The sequence below is a fragment of the Zootermopsis nevadensis genome, unplaced genomic scaffold, assembly GCF_977971745.1.
Source record: "Zootermopsis nevadensis isolate Lab colony 2312 unplaced genomic scaffold, Znev_1.0 Znev_ptg000024l, whole genome shotgun sequence".
Lineage (NCBI taxonomy): Eukaryota > Metazoa > Arthropoda > Insecta > Blattodea > Termopsidae > Zootermopsis > Zootermopsis nevadensis.
In genome coordinates, this window is record NW_028259156.1 from 3,860,633 (window position 1) to 3,880,308 (window position 19,676).

The 19,676-nt window shown below is 34.2% G+C and overlaps 1 protein-coding gene across 3 annotated transcripts in view; it reads right to left on the reverse strand.

Annotated features, from left to right (window-relative positions):
• Nucleotides 1-1,616: 1,616 nt before the first annotated feature.
• Gdap2 (ganglioside induced differentiation associated protein 2) overlaps nt 1,617-19,676 on the reverse strand; it is a 101,596-nt gene continuing 83,536 nt past the window's right edge. For all 3 annotated transcript variants that reach the window (XM_022071927.2, XM_022071929.2, XM_087354834.1), the window contains 4 exons: nt 18,906-19,045; nt 16,142-16,196; nt 15,632-15,775; nt 1,617-14,330 (listed from right to left, as the gene is read on the reverse strand). In XM_022071927.2, coding sequence (XP_021927619.2) covers nt 14,289-14,330; nt 15,632-15,775; nt 16,142-16,196; nt 18,906-19,045 — 381 coding nt within the window. In that variant the 3' untranslated portion in view covers nt 1,617-14,288. The remainder of the gene's footprint in view (nt 14,331-15,631; nt 15,776-16,141; nt 16,197-18,905; nt 19,046-19,676) is intronic.

The window sequence follows — 19,676 nt, forward strand, 5'->3', positions numbered from 1 at the left end:
ATACTGAAGTCTTAGTGTATAAATGAATCTCAAATTTATTTGTATAAAAGGTTCTTTAGTGGCTGATATCAGTGATCTGCATTCCTCAAGAACCTTCGATAAATTATGACACCGAATAAGCCGATGACCACATTCAGTACTACACTTGGGAAAACAAAGAATTAGAGGGTAGAGAAGAAACATCAGACAGTTTGAGTGTTTAGATAAATAATTACTATTACATTGTTGCTACTAAAAATATTTGTCATCATGTGAGCAGCAAAATGGGTGAGTGAGGTTATGAACACATTTGAGATATTTTACACCAAAGAATTTACTAAAGAACTGCTGAAGATAAATTGAAAAAAGACAATTTTTTAGATTAATTGAAATCATGAAAACCCATGACATATGTTTTGGTAGATCTCTTGTTTCTCGTAGGCATCATTCATAAGCATAACATAAGGCATTACATTACATTTTCACTCGTCTAATTAATACATTTTATTCGTAATATTTTATTTTTATGTACTTCATTCATTATAGAAAAACTGTAAATGTAACCATTTTTAATTTATAATTTCAACTCTAACAGTTCAAATTAGATCATGTATAAGTTTCAAAAACTGAAAATTAGACTTCAATGATATCTTTGACACTAGCTTGGTCATTCTTTTAGTAGAGACTCTCTAGGGTTGTATCACAGACTTATTTGGAGTCAGACAAAAAAGATCACGGTAATAAAATAAAATAAGCTACATCTGATATTATTAGGCAGTCCGAGAGCTTGAAGATGGCTGTCTTCCGGGTTGTTGCGCTATGCAGTCTGATAGAAGTTTACTGATGTTTCAGGGGTCCTTGCTGCCTCCATCATCAGGGCAGTGAGTACTTCTGCCAGACTACACTACACAACATCCAAGAAGAGTGAGAACGTGAAATCTCGCCTGGTAGCTCATGTTTCAATCCAGGATTCAAACTGTTGTTCATGTGGGATAACATGGACAGGATATGGATATAATGGTTCAAAATCACGAAACTCAACATCACCTTGAAGCCCCTATCTACCCATGCTTGTGAACATAACAACGAATCTTTGACTTCCATAAAATCTCAGGAAATTCCTGACAGCTTAGCAACTATGAACTTTTCAAGCAAAGATCTGCGTCATAGTGAGACAGGCGGGGCATGTAGTGCATGTAAGGGAGAAGAGGAATGTGTACAAAGCTTTTGTGGAAAGCCTGAGGGGAAGAGACCATTCAGAAGACCTAGACGCTGATGGGACAATACTATTAAAATCAATCTTACAGAAGAAGGGTAAGAAGGCGTGGTTTAGATTCATCTGGCCCAGAACAGGGACTGGTGGTAGGCTCTTGTAAACACAGTATTGAACCTCCAAGTTCAATAAAGGTCAGGGGCTTTCTTGACTAACTATGAGTTATGACAGATTTTTTCAACAATTCATTAAGCTAAATATTTTTCTGAAACAGAACACATTTCTCAAAACATAAGTTATGAGTTATTCTTCTAGTTCATATAGCCATAAATAATAATAATAATTACATAAAATATATTAATGAAATTTAAATAGCAGGATTATTATAATGGTTGAAGGAAAATTACATTTAAGACAATTTCAATGGATTTTACATATTTTATGCCTCCCTTCTTACGAAATATTCACATGTAATTTGTGTACCACAACAGAAATTATAATAAAATTGTGTATTTTATATTCAGTTCCATGTTCAAGCATTCAGGTAACATAGCGGACGGGTGTCCTGGTGTCAAATGGTTTATGGTGTTTGTGCTGCCACATTGTTTAATCTGAATTCAATGCAACAGAAAAGCTTACTATTTTTAAATTATGGTGGACCACAAACAGGGTATGTCACATATTACACACATAGATAATAATAAGACTTATGTGGAAATTACGTCAGTGTTGAACATGGCAGCCTTCTGGGATATTAGGTGCAAGTAGCCAAAGTAGCTGATGCATCAATAAACCAACTAATATTTCTACTACTACTATTACTACTTCCGGGATATTGCACTAAGTAGTCTCTTTGAAGTCGATCAATGTTTCAGGGGTGCCTGCTACTCGATCATCCCTATGACGAGGCAATAAGTAGCTCTGAAACGTCCATCATCTTCTACAAGACTACACGGTGCATTATCTTCACGCTTGCCACCATGAGAACCCAGAACCTAATAACTTACATCAGTGTTTCCCACCTCAACCTTCTTTCTTTGCTGTTACAAAGCTCATACCAACTCCTCAACTGGAATAAGTTACTCCAGTTGATTAAACTACAATTTTAAAGAAGTGGACATATTCAGACACTTAAACGTATTTGGCGAAATGTGATATCATAACCATATACCGCTAAACACTTAGTGGTTTGGAAACTTTTTAGTGTATATAGTGGATTCCGGTTAATTGGGACACATCGGGACTAGAACACTTTGGCCCAATTAAGCGAGGTTCCATGTAAAGATTTAAGAAGGTTTAATTCTTTAAGATATGTCTCAAATAAACGGCTTCCCCGATTAACCAATGACCCAATTAACCGGAAGCTACTGTATTATCAAACTGCCATATAATGCAAGGCTTAAATACACCCTAATTCAATGCTTATAACAAGAAAACAGATACTGACACTACCACCAAAATTTGTAACTCGGTTATTGTTACAGCAAATTTTGAGTAAATTTTTCAAGCTGGAAATATTTATGAACAAACGTTCCTCTGACCAGGTCTTCAACATATTCTTTTATAATAGAGACACTGATAACATGAAGTTCTATTGATGCATCTTTGACAAAGAGCAGTTCCAGGCATAAAATCACAAGTTGACAAAAAGTGAAGGATAAAATTACTTTTCCACCAAAACGTTTCCTATGAAGAAACATCACCAACATATATCACCAAACATTCAATAAATACTGCACAATGAACTTAGTCTGTGACAAGATGTAATTTATATCTGCAGATAAGTGACTGTAACATACCAATAATACAGTATAAATAAAAAAGGAACTCATTATTTTAAGATTTAATATATCATAAATCTGAGGCATATACTCACGAATCTTGTTTATGATATGGTCAATAACTAAACAACTTCAATTTTCGCAGAAACTCACGTCACTGAAAGTTAAATTATAACTGGAAGGAGAAACCTAACCTCAAAATTGTCTGCAGGTGCACCACCATCAGAATGCTAGGTTCCCTAACGAATTGACTGGACCACTAACACGGCCCACAAACAGTCTAGATCCCATGCCATTACATTTTATTCATTTAGGAATATGTAAAAAATAGTTTCTACACCAAGAATACTTGTAATTGTAGACACAACATAAAATCATGACCACTTCATCAACAATCACTCACTTCAGACATAAATTGCTATTAACTAGATCTAAATTTATTGACTTTTTATATATGGTGTTTACAAATGATGCTCACAGGCAGAAAGTATATGAAAATGGCAGTCTCTCTACATTTACTAAATTTAATGTTTTCTTCTCTTTTCTAAGAGTTCAAAAATTTTGATTAGTGCCATGATACTGGCCGAGATAATCATGTAATGTGATGATGTACAAGCATGAACACAAAAGTCAAGTTTAAAACATTTCACTATCATCCCCATGACATTAAATTTTAAAAACATTGAGTTCTTTTTCAATGACACTGTAGTTAAATCAAAACTTCAGTAGAAATAATGCCCAGTTAAGGAGTTAGAATGTACTAAATTTCCCTAACAGCCAGATCATAAAGTGTGTAACTACAAAAACTAATGTACTTGGTTTATTCAAATTGAGTTGTAACATTACCACATATGCTCAACAGCTGCAACATTTTTAAATTCTGAAAGTTTTGACACAAGACAAGATAATCTCACACATTTTGCTGCACATGAAACACTGAAATAGTGTACAAAACTTACATGTCAACAATAGTACTGAGGGTCACAAATGAGTTCAATTTTTAAACATTTTATAATAACCTGAAATGAAACTGGATCAGAATTTGTTAGTAATATCTGATTCATTTAGTTGGATCACACATACAAAATTAAATTATACAGTTTATAACAATATATATAAACAGAAAACATTAACAAGAGCCGTGCTGTGTCTACACACAAAAAACAGTTCATAAAACATTGTTACCGCACAACACAAAACTTTTAAATAGTTACTACACTTATACAACAGTAATATCCAGAAAACTTGTTACACATAATTTTATGTTGAACTGGGTCCAATTGGGTGCACAATGAAATAAAAAAAATTACAGTGTTTCTAACAAGCAATGACACTGCAAGTTAGCTGTATGTTCGTCACTACAGAGTTAACAACTTTATCATACGAAACACAAATGCGTTTCCTTAAACAAAAAGACACAAGGCACATGTGTAACATTTAAAAATGTGTACAAAGTTATAATTGAATTTTACTGAAATTATATGTCATATTTATCAAACAGGCACATAGAATTTTAGTGGAAAGTTACAATTCAACATTTTGTTTGGTATTATATCACTACATTTACCCCCGACCCCCCCCCACCTTATTTACATGTGCCAATAAATTAATTTCATGATCATTATTATATGAAATAACTAAATGTGTCAAAATGGTCATAATCACACCACTGCGACATTGAAATTACATTTCAACACACTATTAACAACACTTACTAATTCAGTACTGTGCACAAGCTATTAGAATAAAATATTAGAAATTTTCAACATAACACATTTCATTGTTAACAATCCGTCCTTAAACATTGCTGTCTTCTGGGTTGTTAAGCCACGTACCTGATAGAGGTTTACCAACATTTCAGAGATGCTTACTGCCTCCATCATCAGGACGATGAGCAATTTCCCTGATGACGGAGGCAGCAAGAACCTCTCAAATGTCAGTAAACTTCTACCAGGTTATACGGTGAAACATCCCAGAAGGCAGCCAACTTCTGACTTACTGCCGTGAAAACCTGAAATCTCATTCCATCCTTACCCTGCCTAACCGATTCCTACAATTACAGTTTTTGGCACGCATCTGAAGACTGGCCATTATTACAGTCAAAAGCTTTTAGCTAGGAAAAACAGATGTGAAGCTAACAACCACAAAATCCGTTAAAACACAGCGATCCGAACTACTGCACCGGAGAAAGCTCCTTTGTGTGGCTACATGGGGGTTTACAAGTGCATACAAGAAGCTGATAGTCAAGCAATCAAGAAATTTCCAGCCTTTTATGGAACCTGACAGTTCATTACCAAGTTCACAGGAGCCCACCACTGCCGAATTCAATCCACACTACTTCCCTAAGATTTTAATATTATCCCCCAATCTATACATCTTCCAATAGGTCTATTCTCTTCAGGTTTTCTAACAGAAAATGTGTATTTCTTGGCCTACCCATGTGTGCTACATGTCTTGCCCAACATAACCTCCTTTATTTGATCATTCTAATAATACTTGGTCAATATTACACTTTAATCCATATTAATAGCAGTCTTCTAAAAATATTAAAACCCTTTTCCGAAATCTGGGGTATTTATAGTGTTTAAAATGTGGATATTCGTTTCCTGGTTTGTCTTGTCTGACGGTAGTTTTGTAAAATTGCTATTTAAAGAATGAAATGGTGTATAATTTTTTAAGGAAGAAGTCTGTTATTGAATCAGTGGGAAAAGCACCGTCAGTTGTGAATGTGGGAGGCCAGTTAATTGATAAGTCATACCAACCATCTAAATCAGACACACTAAGAACTGATTCCCCCACCCCACCGCACCAAAGGTACCTGACTGAGTACTGAGAATTCAACAAGCCTGCTGTTTCTTCATATCAATGAAAAGTCGTACATAGTACAAAGTTATAAAACCAGAACGTTCATGTTCAGCCACAATGTCTCTTGGTACATATATTCTGTGGTTCTGTTAAAGTGCGTATCACAAAATACTACAATTGATTTTTAATATTTTCAGCGAGCGTTTGATAAATACTGGAACTTCTGTGAAGTTTAATGCAGTCAGATAATAAGGATTATATGATTCTTGATTTTCTTAATAGACATAATTTTGAAGATTGCTGTCTTCTGGGTTGTTACGCCGTGTAGTATGGTAGATGTTTACCAACGTTTCAGAGGTCATATCGCCTCTGTCATCATGGCGATGAATGAGCCAATAGAGCAACAAAATGTTAGGTGGACATCTACCATAGTACACGGCGTAACAACCCAGAAGACAGCAATCTTCTTACCCACTGCTGTGGAAACCTCAAATCCTACAGACATAATTTTATTAAACTGTTACATATAAACTGATATATTCATAATTTAGTTACATCCCCAATTGCTACTGGTCTATAGTCACTGGTCAACTAGTATCTAAATTTTTACTAGCAAATTATCTTCACAATGGCTTTACAGAAAAGAACAATACAAGAGTATATTAACATAGACCAAATAAAACTAGAATTCAGAAACAAGTAAGTCAAGTCTGCATAGTTCATGATGGTATATTAACTTATATTCTGATGGTGCAAAGTTCCACTTACAAATCATCAGAAAACAGGAAATAAATTACAGGAAACCCCTGATATTAAATGACTTTAAACTCCGAGTTATATCTTTACATCTCATTCTGACCAGATGAAGCCCACCCATTCAAATGAGCCACCATGAAAATACTTAAAAATTTTATCATCTTCCACCATACCCAACCACATGAACATCAGTTCCAGTCCACGTGTCATTTTTCTGGTTCAATTTGTGATTTCATTCATTCCACTGCTTGTAATTTGTGATATGGCATCAAATACAAAAGTGAGAATGCAAGTTGATAAAAAGACTACATAAAGAGTCAAAGCTAAGAAATTAAATTAGAAATGTTAAACAATGTTCAAAAATGTGGAGGGAGGGGTCATGCCCAAACTGCATGATCGCTAGGGATGTCTTGTTCGACTACAAGCACTTATGTGGAACAGGAGGGGAAAATTCTAAAATATGACAAATTCATGCACTTTGGCAATAACAATATACAGTCCTAAGCATGGTGTTATGATTGTTGACACAGAATAATGCTTTTAGAAAAAGGTTGCTGGGGGTCCGCAGTGGCCACGCGGTCTGAGGCATGGGCCTTGTGCCCCTTGGTCGCTGGGACCGTGGGTTCGAATCCCACTCAAGCCATGGATGATTGTCCGCGTTGTCCTGTGTACAGGTAGAGGCATTGCGACGGGCTGATCCCTCGTCCAAGGAGTCCTACCGAATGTCCATAGATCAAGCCAACTAATAAAAAGTTGGGGACCCTAAAGGGTACCGGAAAATGTAGAAACATTGTTAAACCAGAAAAAGGTTGCTGAAGCTGGATAAATTCTTTAAGTTTGTCAGATCACAACTAGCAGAAATACCTACATCTGATACATGGTTCAAATGGCTGCGCATTAAAGTTGCTTACCACTAACCGTTAACTCTGGAATTAAAATCCACCTCTCAGACCCACAGTATGAAAATTTAATTTCCCTTTTCCTGTATGGTGAAAGTTAAGGTATGAAAATTGTTTATTAGTGCTGCGTGTATTTTTATATAGTACAAGAGGGGACCCGATTATCATTTTCCAGACACACTGAAATGCATCTCCTAGTTATAACATGGGAAAATAGTATTCAACATCCAACTGCTTGAGATTCAACAGTTTTCAGGAATGCATTCCTGTAAAATCTTGTGTCTCCTGTACTTATGTTGAGCAGAAGAAATTAACCTAAGGAATATCTGTGGTAAGATAGGATGAGAGGCAGTGAATTAGGAATAACAAAACTTTGGGCTGTTAACAGGCCCAGTTCAACAGTTTACAAATGTGTGTTCATTGAAATTAATAATTTATATAATTGTGGTACATCAAAATATTGCACATTTTATTATATGTACAATTCACAAAAGTGATTGTCTCTAGGTGAATGTAGACAAATAACTATTTCCCATGTATCAGTCATATTCTTATGCTGTTTTTTAAAAGTGTTAATAAAAACTGACTTCTCCCATTAAATTGAATATTTAAATATGGCTTGCACTTACCAGCTCACAATTTATAACATGCATGAATATATTCTCCAACTTATTATCTGTGTAGCATCACAGTCACTTGAAAATTATAAATTATCTATACCTGCATAATGCTTAGAAAGGATATAAGTGACATGTCCAAAAGAAATAAGTGAAATGTCTTTTTCAGGTTATTAAATCACGCTCTAGAAATAAACTTCTAACGGAGACAGAAGTATTATGTGACAGTTCACAATTATAAGAGTACTGATCTCTCCATAAATAACTATTAACATAAATGTAGAAATTATTAAAAATGAATAGGGTTCTGACAATGCTCAATGTTAACATTTTTTTATCTTTTGTTAATATTTCATGTTTTGGTCATAACATTGTTTCAAAATGATTAAATACCTTCACCTGTGACATGAAATTGTGTGTGTGCAATTCTATACAAAAACTGTAACTCTTGTTATGCCATTTTAAGTTTAAAATTAGTTTTTTTCCCCCCTGCCATGACACTGACAATACATTTTCTATATCATGCAACTAAACATGAATGTATGAGATACACACGCTATACTTTGTAGAACTGTGAAAATGACATTAAAGTTGTGCAGATGTAAAACTATTCTTCAGCCTGAAGGAATTCAACCCTCTGGAGGTACTTTCATGAAAATAACACCAAAGTTACCTGCAGAACAAAGCAACCACTAGGCTTTAAGGTTTTCAGAGCAATGTGAGTAAATACAGTGATGTTATGGGTTACCATGCGACGTAGCCTTCTGGTCATAAAATTTTTTTGAAGGAACATTCTCACTACATCTTCAGGGCTGAAGTGAGGAAGGTTAGGAATTGACACGTAACATAGTATTAGACCCAGGACCAAGCCAGGAGCATTAGCCAATCAAAGTGAAGCGAGGGCAATGGGAGACAGCAAAGTCCAGTCCAATGGAAGTTAGAAAGGGTCCTTAAAGGACATGAGACAAACAGGCTGCTATTACAAAAAATGAAACAGCAGCCCTTTTTAAGTATCTCCAGGACAGGACGTTCAAATCGAGAAGACCGTGTCTTGTTCTTGAAGAGAGTCTTATTTTCTTTCAGGATGTGAATAAGAAGCCTAACCCATCAGTTCCTAACCCTCCTTGTTTCAATTCTGAAAATAGAGGTAGCATGTCTAAAAGACTAGAGAACAAAATTACTGTACACAACAACGTAGATACTGATATCTGAAGTATCCACTAAGTTACAGCACACTAACTGTAAAATAAACCACTACACACATGGGCCAAAATGCTGTTTGCAGGTGTCCTACTAGATGAGATCAAACTTACTTCTTGAGAAGGTTAAACCCATTTTAGAATTAGTGTTGGCGAACTTGGCCGAAATATAATTTAATTGAAATTACTGATGATTAAGAAATCTGTAATATAAATTAATTCAAAACTAGTGCCATAACCCCTTATAACATCATACAGATTCATCATGTTCATAATCATATTAAAATATTAACAATATAAATGTGACATCAGTCTCAAATCCTGCACCTGCAAAATGGTGCATAAAAAAACATGAATTGTGTAAATTTTCATTTTACTGCTTTAAATCTGAAGTAAAATTCACACACACAATCTCATAAACAGCCTTAGTTTGTCAAAACAGTAAGATTCAGGAATCCAAACACAATTTGTACATACCTACAACTGGGCAAAGATACGTCCGTATTATAAATTCTTCTCCGGTTACCAGCCGTGTAAGGTGATTAATGAGGCAAACACCAACGTTTCGAGAACCGTCTTCGTCCTCAGGGTACTGTAGATGTAAGAGATCCCATCCGTACTCCGTCTACCTGAACCAGTTCCCTGTTATTGGCTGCATGTAACCCGAGAGTCTTTCATCAACTTCAGTCACCGCGAAAGCTTCACTTTATACATAAGACAAGTCTTGTCTAACATGACGGTATTGCTGAAGTCAATGTGATGTCCAGTGCTTATGCTGTTCTCCACGAAAGAGACAGGGGTTTCTCAAACCCGGTAGCAAACACGTTATCCAATAGGAAAGCTGAGCTAAAAATAGCGAGCACGTCACTCTGCTAACTTACACGGAACAGGGTCGGATACACAGAGCACAGACGGGATTTCCTACAACTACAAAGCGTTGGTGTTTCCTTGCTGGTAGTCCGAGAATAATTTATTGTACTTAGTCGCCGTGACAGCTTCTGATTATACATACTTCTGTATTTATTACATATGATAAACAAAACCTGAAAAAATAATTCCACAGACATATCAGGAACTCACATTATGAAACCATAACGTTACAAACACAGTGTTTCCTTCTTTATAATACAGTACTTGGATAAAACCGTAAACATCAGTGTACATGCTGACGTACGGGAAGTTTAATTCAGCTGGTGCCCGTGTCTATTTTTAAAAGTGATAGTACCAACATACTGATAGCTCAAGTAAAGTAACTGTGCCTAAAAACTGCAGTTACCACAAGGCATGAATTATGCACCAAACTGTACGAGACAATGATTGAAACCATGTGACCAGTACTTTTTGTACGTGGTTTACAACCTGAAATATTGCACTTCAGTAATTGTTTACCATTAACCTTTATCAAACAGGAACATAGGAATTAAATCCCCATATTATGCAGTTGTCGGTCACACTTTCAACTCTGAGGTTAATAATTTAGTGGACCAAGTGTACACTATGCAGCATGGACAATAAAAGTTAACGAGTCTTATTATGTTCTGTACATACAAAATGGTAATCAGCATAAGTACATATAAACTATGCTGTACTGGACCAAGGTACAACAAGAAGGAACACTGTAATGTAATGCCACACGCAACAGATTCACAAACACAGAAAATTAAGTTTCGAGCTTGTGGGGAAAACATGATGAACGCTTATGAACAACCCATGATAGCTGATAACCCTTCAGCTAATGAGGAAATTAAGGCAAATAAACTGCTTCAATGTAATTTGTAAGAGTTCTAACTCGGCGGCCTAGAGAGTGCCAAGTCCTAAATGACAGAATTAAAAATTATACCCTTTTTTATTCAACCTCTTCTGGAAGTATGTTATTTTATTATACATAACAATTATTGTAATAGCAGTTCATCAGTATGCAACAATATTGTTATTATGTTCAGAATATTATGTATATAATACCTGTGGTAAAAAATTACAACATAAAGACACAAATTTTATAGCATAATTACCACATATAACCAATTTGGTGTTCCTACGTGCTCCTAGTGGTTACAACAGATTACATCATAGTTTAAAAGGTAAAATTGGCATAAAGCACATTCTAACAACATTTCTCTTTCAGACACGTCAACAACACTGACAGAACTTAAACGATAAATCGGCCATATCCAAAACGGAAAGACAACAGATAGTCGCAACAAGGTTGTGAAATGTTTCTATTATGGCACACACATACCTGTGTTTGCTACCCAGAAGTGTCAATGAGTTTAGTGAAGGAGGCTTTCTTGCATACTATCTTGTAAATTCATAACTGAGAAGTAAATGCTTCATCAAGGCATTTGTACAGGAAGACAGGGACGTCAGAGCACTAACACAAATGCGAGGAGACAGCTTTCGAATTTTCATTTATATGAGGGCCAGATTATATCCTTACATTCTCAATTACGTTAGTTTCTGATTGAGATTTCTGCCAGAAAAAAATTCTGAACTTTTTTCAATTATAGTGTTCCTTCAGAACATTATTTTTAAAAGCACCCTGACTTTGCCCACCTTTATTTTATACACCATTATTATGTGTCTGTGCTCTCGGAGAATATTTTACATCACAAAATTAGAAAATTCCAATGTGTTTAATAAATATAAATATTAGCGTATGTATGTATATATATACATATTACTCAATGTATATAAAGGCCTGCCTTGATAAATTTAGAAGCTGCGTTCCTGGGTTATTCATTGGAGCAAAATAGCATAATTAAAATAATAGTCAAAAATAAATAAAAGCAGAACATGTCACATTCAGAAAGGGTGGAGAGAAAAAAATGTAGGCTAATTTGTATTACATTTCTAATAAACACACACCTAACGAAAAAAAGCTGAGAAACAGAAGCCCTCTGTTTCAAATCTGACTTAAATTTCATAGTAGCGTATCAATATATCATCTTCCGTTTCATATCAGGTAGTCATTTTGAGGTACAGAAACGAAACTACATTTCAACTATACAGTGAAAAAAGAAGCAGAAAAATATTAAAATACAAAGATCCACTGCCACAGTTCATGTGAAATATAAAATATAAAGATGAAAATTACTGATGCAACTAAAACTTCATCATAATCATTAATAAAATCATCTTGGGCTATCGGCCATGTCAGTTGGTTCAAAATCACTGACGTTTCAAGGACCACAGATGGTCCCTGAAACATCGGTGATTATCAACCAACCGACATGGCTGATAGCCCATGATTATTTTACTACTAGCCACCATGAAACCTTTAGATCATACTTCATCATAATAACTTCATAAGTATTTACATGGCATCCCTGGTAAACATTCCAACATGAAACTAAAGCTATTCTGGAAACAGCACACACCTTAAGGAATATGTTTGTAATTTATACCTGTATTTATTTAGTGATTCAGGCTGGGGCCACACGACCGTACAAAGTACGTCCGTCGTAACGCGCATCGTGACGTCCGTCATAGAATTATGAAGGGGCATATAGGGTACAACACACGAATAGTGCCACATACGAGGTTATCTCATTAAGGTTATCCTATCAAATTAATTCTGACAATAGTATCTTAAATGTAAACATCACGTAACTCTATGAATTTAAATACAATCCTGCTTCTTCATTCAAATTCCAAATTTTATCAAACATTAAATATACGTATGAAAAGTCTATGTTTACACTTTCAGCAGTTTTGAGAGCCAAATCAGTGCAATGAATTTCAAATTTTCTTCTCTCAAATATAAGATTCCATTAAAAAGTAATAAAATGTGTTAACTACTGAAACAGGGATTTTGATGTCCAACTTCTGTCAACTGCTATGTTACTGTTGCTAAATCTGAAATATACGAAAAAGGAAACCGGACTGCAGAAAAATTGCACACTGAACAAGAAAGTCAACCAGTTCATTAGCGGTTTTAGGGTTTATGCATGTGTTCCGGAAGCAAATATAAAAGTGAATTACATGGAAACATTCATTCCTGCTCCAAGACGTTCCTTACACACAAAACAGAGGAGGGATTATTCTGATGCATATAATATTCTAGTACCTCTTTTTAATACACCTAGATATCTTGAAGGTCGGGGTCAGTGACATTTTAAAAACAACTTTCTTACTACAGAAAAACTATGCAACGATCATAATTCAACAACTTGAATCAAAATAGCCCCAGTGATTCATAAGTCTCTTAAGTTTACACAACATTTCAATTCTATCAGTGTCCAGATGTCTGAAAACGACCATTAAAGAAACGGCACTTAATTACATTAAATGCAATTTCTTCAAACATTTACTTGCAGAATAATAATATATATTTAAGTAGTGCAGAAATCATACTTAAGATTAGGTATCTTCAACATTTAGAAGATTATGCAAAAAATAATAACCATAACAGGATTATATACATTTACAACTATACCAAGGAGGTATCAGGACATAATATTAATAATTTCTCTTAGCATATCACATTTTGCAGCCCCTATTAATAAGAGTTAGTATTTAATTATAAACTATGTAATATAACTTCTCCAATAAATCAACAAGAACTTACTGTAAATTTATAACTTTCAAATATTTCTTCAAACTAGTCATGGCAGTATTTTGCTAACAAATAACTTTTCGTTTGTAATGTAACATTTTGTCATACTCTACAACTAGTGTAAATTACGAATATACCAGACAAGCTGCTGTTACATTACTTGTTTACAAACTTGTTAGCTCAGCTTGAGTCAAACATCTGTTAAACTAATGACGTTGCATTACTGACGTTATGCATAAAATCTTTTTAACATCAAGCAGGTATTAAGATTATTTCCCATGCTGCACTCCATTTACCCCTAAGTCACTATGTGAATAAAGCTCTCAATATTATTACTTTTGCACACAAATTCTTTCTTTTTACTATAGATCTTTGCATATCTACCTACATTTACGCATATATTGTATGTCTCTTCAGTCAGATTCACTGTTACATAACACAAACAAATGCATTTAGAACCATATGGTACAAGAACTCACTCAACTTAAGTAGGAGATTCTGGTTGAAAGTAGCGCAAGCCATTCATCTGAAAACAACAAAATATTATAAACATTAAAGATACAGATCTCAAAATACAAAGTCCAAATACAACAAATATCCATATCACAAAAAAAAAAAATGCACAATAATTCAAGTTTTCAAAACTGTTATCAGTAAATTACATTTCCTTCATCACTATCCACAGTTAACGCTTCCAGTTCTTCTACTGACGCGTCTAATACTGTGTCAAGTTCAAAGGTAAAAATAGCATTAACAATTACAGAATGAATTTAATTGTGAATTGGTGGTAATAATGTATTTACCTCCACGTGATTCAATTCAAGTATTTCACAAATATAAAAAACAGATATTATTTTATCTACATAAACTGCAGTTCTATATTTACAAAAATTAAAATCTTTCTACAAAAATATAAAATTAATTCTATAATTGCAAAAGGATACAAAAATAATATGTGAGAGGAAACTTACTGATATAAATATACACAAACAAGTTAATAAACTAATCACACTGCAATACAGAATGTAATGAAAAGTGTGCCAATCAGTTTCTGATGCACATCAAATATTTAACAAGTAATGTAGCATTTCTTGTTTTCCTGTTCTCTAAAAACCACATACAGGCAACTCTCGATTTACAAACAAGTTCCGTTCCAAGACGTTGTTCGTTATGTGTATCTTGCATTCCTAAGCTTTCACAATACGTATCGCATAAGTTATCAGCCATTTTGAAGCATTAAAACCATGTAATAAACATCGATTGGTCTATACAATATGTTATATTATAACGCGTTATGTGAGAAAACATTCTACGTGGCGTGGCATGTAAACCAACATTTTTTCACTGGCTAGATTAGTTTTATTAACCAAGAACAGTTCAGTATAATTATCATATAATAATTTTCTGATAATTATTGTAATAAATTTAAATCTTACAATTATGTTCACTATAAGTTTGGCATTTCATTCTATAAGGAACTCTACCTATTGGCGAATTTAAGAAAGTTTGAACAAATTGTGACGTTTGTTATAGCAAATGTTCATAAAGCAAACGTTCGTAAACCGACAGTTGCCTGTAATCTATATCGAGGGCATTGCATAGTTGGAGATATAAATGATCTAACAACATACACGCCAGAAGGATGTAATGCTTGCTTATCCTACCGAGACAGTTACATTTGGGCATACAAACACTAAGAGTGCACATTTGTCAAACAAAATACGCATAATAATTTAGTCCCCTGCATGTCAAGTCATTTTACTGATACGTCCCGGCATGATGCCCTCAATATCCGTTCGGTACTTGTTACTTCGCAAAAATACTTACCGACATGTCGTACTCAGTAATGTAAGCTGGAATCTCCAGCTGATCAGGAGACATTACACTATACAGGTATTCAACTCCGGGCAAGCTGTGCACTTTATGTTTTATAGCTGGTGCCATGAATGTAGTGAACCACCATGTCATCATCTGAAAAATTGAGATGTAACTTGCACGGCTCACACGGAAATTTATTAAGGGACTAACAATGCCACACCAAACAAACTATTCTTCAGCAACATCATTTAACCTCTTCACACCACATCAAGAGTTCTCGACCCTTAGCTTGTAGGCCACATGCAGCCTTCTAATTTTTTTTATGTTGTCCGTGTACATATATCTGAGACATTAAACATTTCAAATTGTTCTTTTGAACTTGTACATTGTCTAAATTACCATAAAATTACACATCAAAAACCGGATCATGATTACGATAATAGTGGTGGTAGTGATTATTACAATTTGCACATATAATAAACATAAATTTTCAGATTTTTATGTGATGTATATGCATACCTTTGTCCAAAATGTAGGATGAATGATATAAAAGGCTTTGAGATTCTTCTTATATCTGAAAAAAATAAATGGGGTATCATTAAACCTACAATAAAACCAAGATTGGAAAGTCACAGAATCCATACAACTGTTCTTTGCTCTAAAATCAAACTGTACTCTTCTGCCATAAATTCTTTAAAACAGAGATCAAACATAAGTCACTTTTTATTTTAAATATTCAAGTACCAGTATAGTCTTACCACATTAAAGTATAAACTGGGTATCAGCACTAAGAAGGGTTGAATGTATCAATGCAAGTACATTCTGATATTCATTTGTTTACAAACAAAAGAGGAAGGTTAAGAATGTAAAGTTACATTCAGAAAGGCACACTACATCAAATTTTTCAATAAATTCTTTATGTAAGCATACCGGCGAGGCAAATAAGAGAATTTTATAATTTTAGTGTGATCAGTGCACTAAGACATAGTCCTTCAGCCAGGTGCGTCATCGCTGCAAATGACGTATGTAAATCTTTGGACGTATTTCGCATAAACATTGTCTCCCTTGAGGGCACGTTCTCAATAAGGGAAATGATCTAGATAGGTTGTCTTGTAGATGAACTAGCTTCGTTATCTGTTTTTTTATATTCTTTAAAGTTTTACAATTATATTAGTGTTCCCTAGGTGGATTATTTGTTTTTATTTATATTTCTTCATTTTTTGCTCTGTGTTAATATTGTTTCTATTTTGGGTTTGCCTGTACTTGGCAGTTACATTTAATACTGAACATGTATAAGTTTAGTTAATCCGTTTGTTTACTATTATCCATTATTATTTCATTATTATTGTATGTATTATCTGTGTTTGCCTGTTATTGGCTTCTTGCTGTTGGCAAACACGTAAATAAATTAATTGAATTGAATTGAATAACCGCACTTTCAGCACATTCAAATATGTAGCTTAATTGCACAGAAGTGAGGATGCCTATTAAAGCAATCATGTAATTATTTAATTATTATGTTCTTATTGCCTAAAATGGTTCAAAAGTGTCATTTTTTTTAGATTTCTGTTTTAATGAAACTTCTCATATCGACAACTGCAATCCATGCACTTACAAATGACAATTATTCCATTCCACATGTTATGAAAATATGTACACAACCTTCTATTTTTCATTTAAGTGGTAGAATTATTCAGTAGAGCTTTTCCACAGTAATAATTTAATGTGTTATCTAAAATAAACACTTAGATCAAAGATACGACGAAAACACCTGAAAGGTCTGAAGCAGCGGTTGACAAACTGAAAACAGACGTATACGCAAATAGGAAACGTTCGTCTCGTTACTAGGGTGAAAAAATACATCATCATTAAATTTAGCAGCTTTACGAGTTAAGAAAACGTACTGGATGCAAAGAGATAGACAAAATTAATTAGTTTTGCCGCAATGGAAGCAAACCTAAAGTCAAAGCAAGAAGGCAAGATAGCAGAAAATTTGGACAATAATTCACAAGTGAAATACAGAATTAAACATAATTTCTTGGCATACCACAGAGAAAATTCCTACATACAGGCCTCAATATTGTAACAACAAAAAATTACAGTAAAAAGAAATTGTTTCACAGAATAATGAAAAACAAAACATAAGATGCAAATAATAAGAAGATCAACGGAACACCTACTATAATAATCTACAAAACAAATATAATAAATGGAAAACTTGCATTAAAAATATAGAGTACTTTTAAAGATAAAAAACCTGAAGATGATGCTATGCATTGAAACATGTAGTAGTATAAAGCGCAATACTGTAACATCGTAATAACGATGAATAGCGCAAAATATCAATATTAATTTTAATTTTAAATTTTAACATCAACAATTTAAAGTTTGTGTATAGACTTGAATTATATTATATATTTGAATTTTAAAACACAAACATGACGCACTTAAACTATAAATTTTAAAACAAAAACATGACGCATTTAAACTATTAAACTATAAAAAGAAATGGTCTGACCAGATGTGATGCAACACGATACACAAAAAGTGATGGGAGTTAGTGGGAATTTAATGACTGTGTCATTTACAGGTAATGAGGCACGAAGACACGTGAATAATGAAATGGGACAGACAGTTGAAGAAGCAGATATGGTCTGTTAACGTAATGCCCCACGAAATCCCGGAGGGACTAAGGAAAAAAAAATAATAATTATATAGCCAATTCTCACAACAGAATATCATAATGCAAAGGCAAGATGAAAACCTTTAACAAAATACATCCATCGTGGTGCCTTGACAGTATATGGATAGCAAAAGGACAATTTATGAATCAAAATGACTGTCTGAACAAATAAATGACCTCCAATATTTTAATTCTAAGTACTTCAAGAGCTATATGACAAATTAATTAAATAAACAAAGATCACCACTTTTAACCACTTAAGATTTGATTATGAGTGGTTTCAAAGCTTATCTTCAAAAGCCACATGATGACTCAAAGGTTAATTTCGTGAACACTCCTATTAAAGAAAATGTAGGCGAGTGAATACTTCTACTGCGGTTCGTAACACAGACACAAAAATGAAACAATGACTTCTTTTAAGCAACATAAATATGTACATAAAGCATTATTTTGCGTAAAAAAATTATTAGAGAAGTTCATAACGCGTTTCTTAATTAGAAGTTCCGAGTTCAATACAACTTGCAACCATCCAACATTCTTCCTGTAGTAAAACATTCACGAAATATTCTTATCTTTATTAAATTACAATATTTAACTCACTTGTATGGCAGAATATTATATACTTCTCGCAGCCATGTGAAGGATGGATGATTTGCATTAGTTGTTAAGGTGTGGAAGTAAGTTATTACATAGTCACTCTTCACCAAAGGATCCAGCAAGTAGATTAAATATAACAACGCCTGTAGACAAAAAACACAAATTGGTGAGATTTCAGGTTCAGATGGCAGTGAATATGAAGATGTGCCATGCAGTCTCACAGAAACTGACCAATGTTTCTGAGGTGCCTGCTGCCACCATCATCAGGGCAATGAGTAGGCCATGCATGAAAGGAAGGTTGAGGTACAGGAACAGGAAGTAAGGAGTATCCTTCATTTTCCATTATTTCTGTTTATTTCCTTACCTTGTTCTTTCCTGTCCTCATCTCACATATTTTATTTTCACTGCTTCCATTTGCATAAAAATAGTGGAATAAATTATAATTTAATAATTATACAACCATCGTATTGTATAATTTCCGACAGTATGGGATTCTACTACCTGAAGTTAAAAAGATAACTTCAGAATTATATTCTACCAGGAAACATTCCATAAAATACTTGTAAAAATTTCCCCAGATTATGTACTGCACTACAAATGCATGCCTTGTTAATTTTAACATTAGATGGAGGTGAGTGGTCAGTTTGACCACTTCAACTGCTTTATCCCCAAAAGAAGATGGCTGGGTGAAACCCAGACTTGGTATGGACACGGCGGTAAACAGAGAAATCTCCGCTCCTGCCAGGAATCAAACCCCAATGGAACACTTTTTCT